Consider the following 17,349-nt stretch of genomic DNA (forward strand, 5'->3'; position numbering starts at 1 on the left):
GGGTACTAGCAAGACTCAAGTTTGTGATACACTGGATAATATCAATATACACCGACAACACTACAACTTGAGGTGTGACCTTCGCGATACTGTAGCGATGTGAGTATTACCAGTGTATTGCGAACTATTAATCCTTCTAACCGTCCGCTGCACCTCAAGTTATAGTTGTCAGTTTGGTTATGCAAGCGTAATATAAGATATAAAATAATAAACTTAGAGTCTTCGCCACTGACACCCATCTATTTCCGGTATGACAGCTCACGGTGAAGTTGTGATATGATACGGATACATACCTACATACAATTTACATGTAACTAATTTGTATTACCTGTCGATTGGTTGGATACAGTGAGGGCAGTCGTAGAGATGACTCCATCGTTCCACTGGCGGGTATCAGGATCAATGTATCCGAGTAAATCAGTTCGGCTCATGGCTTTCGGACATATCGTATATTGGACAACATTCCGTCCCATCTTGTTCAGGGCCTGCAATTGTACAAACGTTTATTGTGTGTACACCGGTATCTCAATATTGCGAGAAACAAGATGTCTATCATAAATCAAAATGTCGTTTCTACAAAAATAAAAGATCATTCTTACATGTCTTAAAAGAAATTGGACGGTAGATTTTCCAGTACCAGGGGGACCTACGATGACAACTCCCATTCGTTGTTTGAGTTGTTCATATACTTCTATACACTTTTGCATCTGAAAGCAACAATTAAAAATATACAAGAAATCAATTGCAGCACAGAACGAAAAATAAAACTGGAATAATTGTGGAAATTTGATGGAATTTTTAATTCGGAGAATGCAAGATAAAAATTCTATTAATACTATCGACCGAAGGTGGTTGATAGAATTTGAATTTAAATTCTAATGGATTTAAATTTTGTACTATTCCATTTGAGTCGTTTTTGCGACCCGGGTTTCGCCTTTCGGCATCATCTTCAAACACACACTGACAACGAACACCCTTAACTCTACCTTATATAGTAAATCAATACAATAAAGTAGGTAAAAACTCCATTACCTACCTATTTAGTCAGAGGTTACAACAAAAAATACAATAAACAAATTATGAATAGCTGAAGTGTCAGTAAAAAACCTAATTAGTAAACTGACACTTCAGCTATTCATAATTTGTTTATTGTATTTTTTGTTGTAACCTCTGACTAAATAGGTAGGTAATGGAGTTTTTTCAATTGTATGCAAGGTAACCATGGCCTTTTGTTTGTTGTTTGCATGTATCCTTAAAAATCGCGACTGACAGGTTACTCCTGTCACCTGTCATATGTGCATGTTCTTATTTCCACATTTGTTTACATCTCTTTCGCTATCCATTAAACAGCTGATAAATGGCAAAATGGCGTACTTATAGTGATTTGTGACATTCCATGCATCTCAGTCTGACCTGTGTTTTTAGTTCACTAAAATAAACTATTTTTAAAACCAAACGTAATTACGGGATTCCAGCAATTTCAAGCTGGTTATTTTGGAATCAAGAAATTGAATGGGATTTATATCATTATAACCAAATGCACTGTTATTTACGTGAACAAAATTGATTATATTAATTCATCATACATAGGGTAAAATGCGAATGAATGGTTTACCTGATTTTCATTGAACGTTAGATTATTCGCCTTGTAACTCTCTTTAAGGGCTTCGGTCAATTGGTCTGATGCTGCATTAGAAATCGGGACTCCAGGAAATATTAACTTCAACAAATTTTCAAATCTAAAAAGATAAAGGAATAGTAAAATAAATAATTATTTATTATTAAGTAGGTATATGAAAGGAGACTTCTGAGAAAAAAAATTTGACCAAAGCAGGAAAGGAGGCTTGTAGAATTAGACACAATAAATAGCTGTACAATATGTAAAATGCACCTAGGTATGCGTGTATAGAGAAACATATTAAACTGGTGCAGTTCAAGTAGGCAGGAATAGCGCTCTGTATGCCAAACACACAAGATCAATAAAGGAAATTTGTCCTTATTGTTATTTTTAACTGTAGAATAATATTGAGAAGTTAAATAAGTATATTTTAAATCCAGTAAATGTTTCAGCCCACGGCTTACGGCTTATAATGTCATGGGTCCCAGGTTCGAATCCTGGGTCTGGCAGATACACATTATTCTTCAATGTGTGTTTGGAGTCAGAGTATGGACCTAATAAATTGAGCAAGTGGCTAACATCCATTTCATGTAAAAACAAAAATCTGTTAGCACAAACCTCCACACTGTGGAGGCCCATATCATCTTAGGATCGAACATGATCAATATAAATGTTTTGAAGACAAAAGTAATGATAAACTGGCACTCAGATATATAGGTCAGCAACTATGTCTATCTCAAACAACAAATGTCAATTCACTGTGGTATGTATGATGAGATTGCTTGCAGAAGCAAACTGGCATGGAGTGCATTTGGGTGCCTGAATAGTATCTTCAAAGGTGACCTCTCATTATGTCTTAAGGGTACTGAGACCGAGAAGAGTGGAAGGAGCTACGGGAGGCCATCCAGCAGTGGATCGACCTCCGCCGATGAAACTGGGCATCAAAAAGCAAGATAATTGATCAGTCCAATTCCAAAGTAAGTATTTCGATTTCCATGTTACATAAATATATCATAAAAAACTAATAGAGTATGTGAGGTACATAGAAACGGAGTCAGAAGTGTCCATAAATGGTCGAAAAAGTGTTAACCCTGATGATGTAGTAAGTTTTATATACTTAGGCAAACATATCTCAAAGAGTTTGTGTATAAGATTAGGATGAGGCAAGGGTTTACTCAACAAACATCTTTCCTAAACTCCCTGTATATTTTATTGTATGATCAATACAATAAAGAAAACTGATATTTTATTAAGGGGGGACATGCTCAGCGTAGGTCAAAATGGAGCTTTTATTGCATTTTCAAAGCATGCTCCTGGACATTCCTTAAACGTTGTAGATAATCTATTTATATAATTTTGAAGCCTTATTATCCTTTATATTTATTTTAAACATTTGATGACTGCATAAAGTATTTTTATTACATAAAATAGTATTCTTTTAAACCTCTCGCTCTAATGTTTTAGAATATAGTCATATTTCAGTACATGCATGTGCATTGGTGTTAAGATTTTTTATATTTATTAATTTTTAAACGCATTTATAAAACCATTAGTATAATTTATGTCGACATTATTATAGTGAAATATTTACAATAAAAAATTATATTGATAATCTCTGTGATCCCAAATTTGCCAAGAATTAGGCATTTTATTATTCAAAAACTGGGCAAGATTAACACATTTGAAGATAATTCTAAAGATACTAATTATAAGCTATGTCTTTGGCCATTCAAGTGTGATAAACATCCTATGAATAATGATTGATTTATAATAATTATTGACCTAAGAATAAGGTAGTGTTTTTTTAAATACGCCATTTCTTTTGGCATTCCCCAGTGATTAAGCTACAACATACGGCCGTAGCCATAAATTGACAAACTAAAATTGAAGTAGGTAGTAAAATGATGTTAATGCGCGTGTTTGAACATGTACCGTTTAAAAAAAAAAAAAAACATTTCGGTTAGGTCAAAATTGTCAATTTAATGTTGTTTAATAAGTTTTCTTGAGACCCTCGTGTCTCTGTTGCCAATTAATTATAGTTTTTTTAATTTAATAAACATTGATTTTTACATACAATAAAAATGCATTTTATTCGGTTATTTTTGAATAATTGCATTAGGCGACTTCGACAATGAGTTATCTTTTTTTTTAACTTTTCTGTGTTACTTAACTTGGTAATTTAATTAAGTTTTCACATAAAATGGACATGTTTCATTAAATAACCTTTATTTAACTATTATGCTCCAGTAGTGGCGCCTCAAACGGAGAAAAGTGGCGTTTATAATTCCAATAAGGATTGAATTGGTGCTGCATTCTCATTGCCGTGAACGACGTATACCATATCTGCCCAATGTTGCCGATGCAACATTGTATTTTTTTTAACATCGGAAACGCATATTAGATGATTGATTCGGTAAGTCATTCCTGAATGGTGGTGTCGCCAAGTTTAGAAAAGTCTCTCAAACTACGCTTTTAAACAAAAGAGAAATAATTTATTTTATCAGGAATGGTCTGAAAATGCCATCTAATTTTGTTCTCCACATAAATTCTACAGAATAAATGTATTTTGCATATTTATGTAAAGATGCTTTTACCACAATTTGAGAAATTAATGTTAGCATTTACATTTAGCCGTCTTCTCATTTTTTTACTTGTATATTGCAAAAATAAAGCAAACATTCCTCTTTGATTCTCTGTGTCATCATGATATCATCAGTCAATTTCATTACACTGCTAGATGAATACCTCCTTAAGCTCACTCTGCTCTTCTTGATCCCTTGTACTTCACTGTCACCGTAAGTAATTCCATAGAACCTTAATATGTCATCAATCCAGTATGAAACCCTTTCGGTCTTTGGCCCTCGAGTACCACTGGATCATCGCATTCGCCCTGCGACCACTCTGTCTACAAGCTACACTACACTGTGCTTGTTTATTCAACGAGACCTGATTCAGGGTACCTACATAGATAATGTACTCATTGTACTCAGATGTATTCAAAAATTAGAACAATACGTAGGTATGAAGAACTTGTAATGAGAATAATATGTTAATGTTTTGGGTGTATTTAATTATTTTCAAATACAACAAACCAGCTCTCATCTCCGCGCATCTATTCTATACACAAGACTGCTCTTTCGGCCGCTATCTAGGGTAGGAAAGTATCCAAGTATTAGCACTTATTGTAACAATTACATTAAGTTAGTTGTAACTGTTACAATAAGTGCTATGTTTTAACAGCACCTCTCTTGAATGTGAGAAATTTAGAGTGATATAGACAGTTATGACAGTTCAGACGGCTAACTTATTGTAATTGTTACAATAAATGTTAATATTTCAATACTTTCCTACATTAGTTAGCTGCCGTAAAGGCCGAAAGCAGTCTTATGTATAGAATAGATGCGCATGAGTGTTCTAATCTAATAATGTATTTATAATATTTATGTTTTTACTTATACGATAAACCTAGTCACAGACCTACAAACTTATCTGACGAATGGGATGGGGGAGCCACTGTCGAAAACTACCCAATCAAGACTCGAAACTGGACAAAATCTGACATTCGAATGAAATTCTCAAAATGGCGTCCTACGGTAGTTCGTAGTTCCATTTTTGGCCTTTCTACAGATAAGTTTGTAGGTATGTAGATCATTATTTTGTAAAAATGTGGTGTAAAATAGCCTATGACGCAATTTTTATGGAAATCACTGCATGTGTACAAAAAATTGATTTTATACAATAAAAATAGGATGAGTTTAGAACTAAGTATAGTAAGTAGGTATAATAAATAGCCACGAAAAGTACATAAAAATATGTATTCACAAAACTTATTAATATGTCTTGTAAACATTACTTTTTAAGGTTGTGGCACATACACTAATATGATCGTGTCACATGACAGTCAATAAATTATTAATTTTATATATTATGTTACATATATAATAAATTGATATACATTTAATATTCATATTTAGTGCATTACAATACATCCAATCTTCATACCAATTAATAAGAATAGTACTGTCATTTGACAGTCAATAAAATTTAAATTTTAACATCATTACATATTATTATGTAATATTATGACTTAAACATATTTTTTTAATATTCATTTATAAATAAGGCCATTGTAAAATAATATATTCATTACAATTACTATAAAATCCAGAATCAGCATTAGTATCCAATTTAATTCACATAATTATTATTAGGTACCAGGTCTATGGTCCACGTATATTTTTATAATAATCTTGACAAAATACAAAGAAAGTCGGACTGAAACAAAATGCAAAATATATATATTACCATTACATAATTATTATAATTACAGTGATATATCTAGATAAGACGCCTCGAAGATTAATTTAAATTGGATTATAATTGGAATTAGATTCTGTATAATTTGACGTATAAGCTATGTAATTCGGGTAATAGATGGCTCTATGAAATCGAAACTTTTGATGTGACCCCCTTAAACAAATTATCAAGTTTGATTATTGGTATTAATTTGTGTTAGTATTAACAGATGGTAATATAAAATTGATATATTTTTTCAATAAAGAAAATTATATTGGATTCCGTTCTATTGAAGAACTAAAAAGTTATATTTTATTTTCAATAAAAATACCAATAATTGCATTAAAACACTAAATATATGAAATTTACTATGGCTGTTATTAATAATCTACGTGTTCAAATATGGAAAGCAAGACTCTGAAGATAGAGTTCTGCCATGTAAATGCTAGTGCAATCATTAATAAGTAGCTGAGCCTTATTATTATTAATAATTTACCTCAGTGGGTCCGATTTCAAACAGTTTTATATGTAACACTGATCGGTACTTCTCGGTGCTACTTGGAAAGCCTGAGCAACACTTTGAAAGTCAAGACAACGTATCACAAAATATGTTATATATCAATATGTACCTACGCAATATGTACCTACAATTGGTCCAGGATGATGGTGATAATAATTAATTGAATAGGTAGGTATACACAGTGGCGGACTCAGGATTTAATATTGGGGGGAGCCCAAGGAGGAGAATGTAAATTAGTCCCATAGGCTCTTTTTCTTCTTCATATATTATTTTTACATATTTCCACAAAACACAACGGTATATTTGTACAGTTTCTCCTAGTTTTTTATTAAATTGGAGGCATAGTGGCGGTAACCGTTGAGCGTGTCATCAGCGACTGGCGGATTGGAAGTGAATATGTGCGCCTAGTATGTAAAAACATTACTCAAATAATATCGGCTGTGCTACCCGCTTGGTCTACCTAGAGAGCTACAATATTTATGCCGAATTCCACTGAAAAAAATGTTCTTTTGATTTACACCACCCACCGACTGTAGTTAGTGTAGTCGTTCTTTTCGCAGAATGTTTATCGTCGATTTTTGGTTTTTTAATATTGAGGTTTCAAAATATTAATTAAAAATTGACAAAAAAAGTATTATTGCATTAAATTTAACTAATACACAAACCTACTCAACACAACACAGCCTAATTTCTCGTTTATCGGTCTTCTGTCTATTGCACTCGGTGTACCTACACCATGGCCCCCACTACCTGAAACGGGCCCTCAGGCTAGAATATTTGGCGGGGCACCTACCTACCGCTAAGATTAAAGGCAGTGTGAAACACTACTTCAACATTGTTCAAATTGTGTTTTAGTTCAAATTAAGGGTACTTATACAGTGAATTATTGGCGATTTTTAATACATCTAGTTTAATAATGGAGCTGTCGAGTATCAACACATAATAATCAGAAAATATATTGCACAATTATATAATTGAAAATATTCATGGTCATGAAATATAATTAGCGCCGCACGCGACTTTTTATACTAAAGCTAATTTATGATGGGTGTTCTGGTCATTAGGGATTGGGTTTCTAAAAAAACCCTTCGGTTCTGATTCCGTCAGGTTTTTTTTAAGCCCACGATGACTGAGTGGCTAACACGTCGGCTTATAATGTCGTGGGGCCAGGTTTGAATCCTGGACCTGACAAATACATATATTGCTTTTCAGTGTGTGTTTGGATTATGGACCGAATAGGTTAACCGAGTGCCTAACATCTATTTATCGTAAAAACAAAAAAAATCTGTTACTAAAAACTCCACTCCAATCGGACATAGTCAAAAAAATATTATATCAAATGAAATCAGTTCAGAGACCCTACCTTAGCGTATTAGTATCGTACTGTTGTGACCGTAGATAATACATGTAATGATCATAGACTCTAACAGTCAATAAGGTAGATTCCTGTGAAACATGACAATCCATATTTCGCTATCAACCATCTTTAACGAAAAGATACCTATTTAATAATTTTAACTATTGCGTCTTACTTAATTTATTGTATTATAATTATCTAGGTATACATACTACCAATATGAGTGATCGTCCAACATTCATACTATAATATGTAACAAATCTTCAGCAAAGCGGTAGGTACCTAGTAAAAGTTAAACGAAAAACTAAATATGACAGATGGTATGTAGGTAGTTCAATGCAAAATTACATTATTAATAACATTCATACACAGAGCAGAATGGTGTAAATTAAATAATAATGACAGCTGCAGTCACCTACCTCATTAGTGCGACGGTATTTTAAAGTTGGAATTTTTGACATATCGGGTCGATGGGCAGTGTTAAAGTAATTATTTGAGAACTTTCCCTTGTCACTCAGACAGGTGAAACTTTACAAAACACTTGAATCACTTATAATATTATGTGTATCCAGTCAATTTGATTGAGAATAGTTTTAATATTAGTGAAATACGTTTAAAAATCGATACCACAGTTCAATAGGGGAATAACTCAAAATTTAAAGGTTTTGAGTTAAGAATGCCATTCAATGTAGAAAAGTCTTCTCTTTATTATTCGGCAAAAAAATTGTCAAAAATTTCTTCAATGTGTCATAAAATTGAATAAATCTTTCTGAGATTAATCAGTAATTCCCTTATTAAAATGTACAATTTCATTGTGCATTGATAAATTCCACTAAATTAAATATAAAAAAATATACACTTTCATCGAAATCAAGGCTTTAAAATTAAAATAAGAATTACTGCAAAAACTTCTTGGAACACAGTTGTTCCCCTATTGAACTAGGGTATCGAAATATAAACACAGATGAGCCGGTGTTTCCAGTCAATTTGATTGAAAATAATTTGTCACGAATGTTTACATATTAGTAAAAATACATTTTAAAATATAAACACAGATGAGCCAATCAGAGTAGAAGAAACTTAACTTAGAACAAAGCACTGAATTCATAAAAAACATAAATAAATCACATTTATCGGTTGATTTGAGATTTGCAATGGCAGCCATGACACTTATTAGTAATTATTATTTTCGCACGTTAGTGTTGCAAACACATCGAAAAAATAAATTCCCCACTTAATGTTGTGACGTTGCAGACGTCACCATTGGCCTAATTAACAATTTTAATTAGTGGAGAGGTTTTTCTCTCGCGGGCAACACAAAAATCCTGCGGTTGGTACTTCGAGAAAGCATCCGGGTTTGATAGGTGGTGGGGGGAATCGATTATTGGCCGGTCGATATCCGCTCGCGTCCATTTCTTTCCTGGTTGAACTTTGACACGAGAAGTCGTGGGAGCAGCTCTGCGTGGCTACCGCCACGCGGTTGTAAATACGTTTCATTTTTATTATTAATTAATATTAAGTAATTTGTTTTAATTATAGCCTCACTCACATGTGGATATTTTGTTTAAACTAGGTTAAGTTGCTGAGAATATATATGGTATAAATATTATAGTTTGCAGACGGTAGCGCGTCTTTTGTTTAACGTAAATATTCGTTTATGTATTATAAATACCATTGTGTATGAACGGTGAAGAATTCCCTTCGGCGTTGCATCGCCATTTTGTACTTTCGTAATTATTTGTTATTACGATATTGTACCATTGACTCTTAATCATAAATTTATATTAAATGCAGTGAGGTTAAATTATCACGGTGTTACATTTAATTTAATTGTACCCTATATTATGTTCTTTTACGTTCTTTTCTTTCAGAGAAAAGCCGTTGGCGTCCAGTTCGAGTTTAGTTTTCAATACTCGCAATTAACCGCTGCAACGGTATGATAAACACATCCATCGGATACCAATTGATTCCGATGGTCCTTTCCGTAACAGGATTGGAATTCACCAGAGAGATAGTGCGAAAACCCAGTACCCTGAGCTAGCTGTGCCTGTTATCCACATAGACTTGGATAAAAGTGTTAATGGATCGTAGGTTGTATGTGGCCTAGTATAAATTCTTTTTAACATTGTGTTGTAAATAAAGTCATGTGCCGATCGAAAATATATTGTAAAACAATCAAAATTACCCTAAAAACCCTAAAAAACAAACAAATTTATCAAATTCCATACTATGGCATTCAAATGAAGAATGTTTCCTTAATGCGTGTTTTATTTAAACCTATTGGACATGACGAATAAGGCACACAATCTCTCGCCAAAACAGAAAGAGTCGTAGGATAATAATATATAGGAGACTAGCAGAGCCAGCTGGCGGTCGCCAGTCTGTCTCGCTAGGTCCTGCAGACGGCTTGGCGGTGTTGAATACAAATATAATTGTGAAGTATGCATAGGTGGCGCCATAGTTTTCCCTTCGGATGGGTTTTTTATTCACGTCAGACAGTCTGACATTTCGCTAATTTGTCAGTTTTACGATTTGCAAATCGTCACTGCCAATATAAATTTGGGCTCATATGCGTAGTCTATTCAGGAGTCTGGCCTTCACAATATTGTCTTACACCACTTTAGGCTGCTATGCCTAGCAGAACAGCTGGCAATCGCCGATCACTGACATTTTAATTTTAATACAATATATGTGTAGGTATGTGCAGTTAAATATGATAAATAATTATACATCTCAATCATTCGAATATAAAGCAATATATTATGTGATTATCATAAATAGCGATCCAATATAACGTGATACTAATCTCCTTCGGGTCCCATTGAGATAATAGAAGAAGGTTAGCAGAGTAAAAAAAAAATTTAAACATTATTTTGTTTCATTGTCTATAAAAAATAAATGCTTGCAGCCATAGAATAATATTTAAAAAATCAAAATTTGAATTAAAAATTAACCTTAAACAATACAGTTTCCCGGTGCGGGACATTCATATCAAGACAAATGTTAATAAATAATGAAACAATACATATTATTACATCTGAGAGGAATAGAACAATTCTGATAAGAGTAGGAATTAATAAGACCTAAAGATGTGGAATCAGCTTAAAGAGGCCTTCATCCAGCAGTGGATTGATACAGGTTGATGACGATAATGACGATATAAATGGGTAGGTATATACAATCACGAATTTAAAAAAATATGGCAGTTTATATGACCAAGAAGAGTAGAATTAGGTTGGGTTGATCAGCAGTGGATTGATCTTGGTTGATGATGATAATGACGATATTATGAATGGGTAAATATAATATCAGCAATTTTGATAAATATGGCAATTCATATGACCGACAGAAATTCAAACAACTTAGAGAGGTCTTCATCCACCGGTGGATTGATTCAGGGTCATGATGATAATGGAAATATAAATAGATATAACATAATGTCACCGATTTTGATAAATACAGCAATTCAAATGACAGAAAGGAGTAGAATCAGGTTGCGGAACCCTTCATCCAGCAGTGGATTGATCCTGGTTGATGATGATGATGATTATGATGACGATATGAATATGTAGATAAATAACATTAGCATTTTTAATAAACATAGAAATTCAATACTGTCAAGAATACAATCAACGTAGAGAGGCCTTCATCCAGCAGTGGATTTATTGAGGCTCGTGATAATAATGGCATCATATATAGATAGGTAGATAATAATATAATATCACTGATTTTTTTTCTTTCAACAATTCATGTGTAAGTAAGGAGTAGAATAAGGCTGAGACTGAAGTCAAGATTGATGATGATAGGGATGATGAAAATAGGTGGATATTATACAATATCACACATTTTGATAACTATAACAATTCGTATTAATTTCTTTCATTGTTTGCAATTTTAACTTTGTTAGTTTGACTATATTGTGATCTATAGAAATTAGTAGCCTAGGTAATTATTCAATAAAAAAAAAGAATGCGTGAACAGCCACAAAGAAGTATTTTAAAAAATCAAATTTGATTTTGAATAAAAATAATCGATTCCGTTTGTCAATAGAGGATTAGAAGGTCTTAAGCGACGAAGACGTCATTCTGTTGTACGTTAAAAGAAATATGGTGAATCGTATACGATATATGAGAAAATATCGGATATGAACGTCACGTTTTTGAAAAATCATCGGATATTTCTGAAATTTGGTCAATTCAATCGGTAGATGCGTTGCGTTTTCCAAAATCTCTTAGGATAATAAAATATAAAAGAAGATTGATTGATTCATATTACTCACAAAATGTTTCTACGCCATTAACATTCTGTTTTGTAAATTTAGAACTTATTAACTCTCCGACGAACACCAGTAGGGATATTATTTCACCAAAAATTAAAAGAATGAACGGTCCGATGAAATGTTGAATTTTGATTATCATCGGCTTGTCCTCGATGGGAACCTTCTGAAAAGCGTAGTCCTCCTGCCACTTTTTGATGAACCCCGCCTCGGATATTCGGTATATCCAATAATTCACGGCTTCCAGCATGGGAGAGGACTTGGCGAAGGCCATAGTCACTATTTGAGATCTGAACGTCTCGTCGAGAATATTCAGAAAACCTTTTCCCTGAAATTTAAAATTTAATTCAGGTATACGAGTTTTCAGATGCAAGGCGGTACCTTTGATTTCTCCAGTAGCTATCTTCTGGGTGATCTTATCGTATTCATCGTCAGTCTCGATGATGGTCATTCGTTTCAGAATGTACTGCACAATATCGTCAGGCACATCCAACATCAGATCGGCAGATTTGCGTGTCCCGTAAAATGTGTAATCCTGGTTGACCATATCTTTCATCGTGAACACACTGTCTCCATAGAAATCATGGGTCAGAAATCCGACCAGAGACCCTTGATAGATGTTCCGGAGGACCATGGACATCCATATCCAAACAGTGATCACGTAGCAGACGAATCTGCCGCTAGGCATATACTTAATGCTTATTCCCAGAGTCACCTGCCAAATCGTCATCGCGAGGTATTTAATTTGGAATGAGTCATCCTGAATTTTTTTCCGTAAAAATAAAAGAAGAAAAACCAACAAAAAGAATACGGTCACAGTCAAAGTCCAGACGTAGACTTCGAAAGCCAAGATCATCTTTCTGGCGGGTGAATATTTTTCTTCTCGGCGTATAGCCCATACCACATCGTTGGTGTCATAACCGAAGGACACATCCACATCCAGTCTTTTAAGAGACGCTCTGTAAGTGCCGACGCCTATTTCCGCTCGGCCGTACACGAGATCGCCCATCGCTCCATTCCATTCTTTGCCTGTCCACAGGCCCCATCCACACCCGTCTGTCGGTTCGATGATAACCCGGGTGAAATTCAACAGTCCCGATAGACTTCTGACTAGATTGCCTTCTACCCCGGTGAGCTCGATGGTTCCATTCAGTAAATGTGTGGTTATAACGTGAGGATAACCCTTTATCGTAGTCACGTATATAGGGCATCTATGCAGCTGTAACGTTTTCATAGCAAACAGATTGACGCCATTCACAAATGACCCGTTTATCCATCTATCGATCTCCACCATTTCAGATAACCCACACGATACATTGTTGTACGGATAAAACGAAAAGACAGTCAGAACGCTATCGATAGACGTGACAATCAAAGCGTTAATCATCTTGAGTGACCAGCATTCGTTAATAATATTTTGAATATTGTCATAAATGACGCGTGGATGTTTCGATTCGTTCTTAACAACGATGATTATCTTCCCGGTATAGGAATACTTATCAGGCGTGATCACATCAAGGTTCTCGCGAAATTTTCTGGCTGTTTCGGTAACCACAATAAAATTTTGCGAAGAAGCTCGAAAATTTGTCGAGACATCCAGAACGATTGTAACAGCAGCGTACTTTGCTAGATAACGCACAATAAAATTGGCTGTTTCCTGCACTGAGGAGCACTTCTGTACTTTGCTTCCCGACGCCAGGACCAAGGGGACTTTTGCCATGCGTTGGAAATACTGTCTAGCAATGTATGACACGCATTGTCCTATGTTCCTGTTTATTACGAAAGATTCGTCACGCTTTCTCAGGTTTTGCTGAATAAATTTGTTAGACAATGTGAAGTTGAAACATAACGTAAAGAATAATAAGCTCGACCATTTCATTTTCACGAACTTCTGATATTTTTAAGGAAAAAAGATGAATGCTTAATACAGAATATTAAAATATTCAAAAGTAATGTTTTATCTTTGAAATGAACATGGTCGTAAATTGTAGTGTCAAAGATTCTAAAATATACAACAACGACAAATATAATATTAACAGTTTCTACAAAATTCTATTTGTGTCGACCACCATAATCATGTGATTGAATAGCTTCTACTGCAAAGGGTTGCAGGTTTAATTTTCACTCCTGGTAAATTCACATGTCATTTTTAAATGTGTTTAGACCTGTTAGATTGAGCATTTATTATAAAAATAATCTTAAGAAACATCTTTGAGCCCGCGGCCAAGATCCGCACCGTATTGTTAAGCCAATAAAAAAACTATCTTAACTATTCACCAGTGATGGATCCCATTGATCATTTAATCAGCACCCCAAATACTAGTATTTTCCAATTTTTAGCGATTGTTACTCGACGGCAGATTAATCTGGCTAGACAGGTCTTTTACATTGCAAATTATAATAAATTACAAATATATACATATCACAAAAAATATGAATAGCTTAATGAGATCATAATAATATGCAATAATTTCTGGCATGAAAATTATGTTAATTAAAATTTTACAGTCGATTTATCAATTATCATCAGAATTCATTCTTTTTATAAAATCAAATTAAATTCAACAATTAGAAAAGATGGTTGCCAATATTAATCGAAACATTTCAGACGTATATTGTTAGGAAAATTCTAAATGCTAGTAATGCACCGGTTACTTGATTAGTAAAGCAAATTGACCGTAATTCAAATGCAGATCCAAGTCCAGTTAGATACAAATATTTGAAAATCGACTGCATAATCTGCAAACCAGTTAACTGCAGTTTTGATCGTTCCATTTTTTACCTATGCCGGATTGTCGGAAATGCCGGATTATTGGATTTCTATATGAAACAATTCTATCACAGATTTGCACAGATTTTATTAAAAATCGGGCACCGAACTGTCGAGCGAACGGCTCTCCGCTCTCTAATGCGGCAGTTTAATGTGAAACCTGCCGGAGAGCTGAGTTGCTAAATGCCGAACTATTGGACGTGCCGGATTACCGAGCGCCTACTGTACATACAAAGAACAGTTTTTTATAATAAATAAATTACGTAATAGTTTGATGAAGTCTGAAATAAATAATAATAATTATATAATCATACAAGGAGTGTTGTTTTATTTACTAATGACTGCTATTCACATATCCTTCATGCGACATGCAATGGCAGATGGGGAAAATCCATTAGTGCAGCGATTTCTCTCATTATCTTATCCATTTTGAATGAGAGTAAAAGTTGATATTATTGCAAAAATACATAACCATTACATTGCATGCGGACCTAATTACTTCCATTATACAACAAACAACGTCCAATTACTTAAATGGCGTAGATAATTGCATGGATTATGTTTAGCACTCCGTATAAGTTATATCAGATTTGAAAAAAATTATCTACGACAGTATCTATGGTATTTTTTCAGTACTGTGATGGCAAACGGTTATAACTGCAGTTTTCTTCAATAATATGTTCAAAATTGTACATTCTGTTATGTTTTCGGCAACGGACATTCTTACCAACGGGACCCGATCCTTCACGTGGTCCAGTGGAAGGTATAATGTCAGTAATAAGACTCGATTGATGTTAATCTTGAGAGATGTTTATTCGTCAATTCTCATTTTACAATTACATGGTGTATAAATAAAAGGGAAGGAACTCAAGAGAGTTAGATCCGCAGTGAAACAACTCAGTGAGCAGAGCTGAATTAAGTTCGAACAAGTGGAATGGTCCGAGTTGAATGATATCAGAATCATTTACAATAGTATAAATATGAAATAGTAAGTAAGTAATATTAGTGACACTTAGTTCATGTACAAGGGTTTATATGTATGTAGTGACACAGCTAGATAGGATGGGTAAATAATTGGGGTTGATCAATAATATAATATTGAGTAGGTACATTGCAATAGTTGAAATCACTGACCGAATTTTCTTAACAATAGTACATAATTATTAGTAACTTAGGGTGTCGATGAATTAAATAAAAGACAATTTATTGTCATTGGGGAGATATCATGAGAGGGGGATTACAGATCCATAACAATTCTTTGATGTAGCAAAATATTAGAGCTGCAACTTGATTGGTCACAAAGCAACGTTAAAAGATATCTGCATCTGACCAAATACAAAAAAAGGTGATATGGCAAAAAGATATTTCAGCTTAAAATGCAAGATAAATAAAACTTTTAAGAGATATGTTTTAAGGTTTATGTTGGGATTGTAATTTCGCTTATTTTGATATAAAATACTTCAAAATATCTAATAAACCAACTCTTGTCAGACTGATTTCAAACTTTGTTTTTGCTCTCCTGTAAAATTGTGTAAACAGCAGTTGTAACCATTTGTCATAAGTCATCACAGTACCGATATTTAACCATAATATTTGGGCAACCTTAGTCAATTACCTTGCTACCCACCACCCAATGGTAAATTACATGGTGTGGACTTTACAAACTTTCTTTACATAGGAATAGTTTTTAGCCATTCGCTCAACCCTTTCGGTTCCTGATCTGTGTCCAAATACATATTGAACTAAACAACATGTAATCTAGTCGCACAATTGAAACATAATTATGTAATGGTGGATATTTCTTCACACCACATTACCTACTGATAATAATTAGAATTTTTGTGATGAAATCTTATTCTTTGTTTGATGTTCTGGTATCTGTGTTGTATGATAACCTAGTTTCGCCCATCCTTTCCACATAGGTTAGGTTAGGTTTAAAACAAACATGTCACTGTAATAGCAGGGGTTATGAAAATATCTGAACCTTCAGGGCTATTCAAACATATCACTTAACTCCAAAATTAATAAAAAAAAGGATAAATATGATCTGCCGTATTCAGGCAGTAAATTATCCCGGGAATTTAACTCTCAGGGATGATATTTTTTAACACAACCACAAATGTCATTGAGTAACACAGTTAAGAAGTTTACATATTATTGTAGATAACCGCCTTGTTTATGCAATTGCTCCGAGTGATATTCGTGTTATTTTGGAGCAATAAACGTGTAACTGTCTTAAAAGTTTGTGCGAAACAATAACAACTCGTGTACACCTGCATTATAAAATTTGACAAATGACAGGAACTTCTTTCCCATTTCGAATGAAGAATGAACATCCTACTACAAATTGATTACAATAAAGGACACGTGTCAGCTACAGCTACAGCAAAGTCGTGGGTATGGAATTCAAGCCCCTGATCTGATAAATTCACATGTTGCTTATTCAATGTGTGTTTGGAGCCAGAGCATGGACCTAATGGTTGAGCATAATATTGTTGCTGCCAAAAGTTTA

The 17,349-nt window shown here is 34.0% G+C and overlaps 2 protein-coding genes across 2 annotated transcripts in view; both read right to left on the reverse strand.

Moving 5' to 3' along the window:
- LOC147064221 (cytoplasmic dynein 2 heavy chain 1-like) overlaps positions 1-701 on the reverse strand; it is a 28,611-nt gene extending 27,910 nt beyond the window's left edge. The window contains exons 1-2 of the mRNA XM_085959270.1: positions 600-701; positions 329-485 (exon numbers count right to left, since the gene is read on the reverse strand). Of these exons, the coding sequence (XP_085815396.1) occupies positions 329-485; positions 600-665 (223 nt within the window). The 5' untranslated portion in view covers positions 666-701. The remainder of the gene's footprint in view (positions 1-328; positions 486-599) is intronic.
- Positions 702-11,537: 10,836 nt separating this feature from the next.
- On the reverse strand, positions 11,538-13,831 carry LOC147064222 (uncharacterized). The gene has a single exon (XM_085959271.1). The coding sequence runs from the start codon at positions 13,785-13,787 to the stop codon at positions 12,063-12,065; it is 1,725 nt and encodes a 574-aa protein (XP_085815397.1). The 5' UTR covers positions 13,788-13,831; the 3' UTR covers positions 11,538-12,062.
- Between the last annotated feature and the right edge of the window lie 3,518 nt (positions 13,832-17,349).

Source organism: Rhyacophila brunnea, unplaced genomic scaffold (genome assembly GCF_057557595.1).
Source record: "Rhyacophila brunnea isolate RB1 unplaced genomic scaffold, BYU_Rbru_1.0 scaffold_8, whole genome shotgun sequence".
Lineage (NCBI taxonomy): Eukaryota > Metazoa > Arthropoda > Insecta > Trichoptera > Rhyacophilidae > Rhyacophila > Rhyacophila brunnea.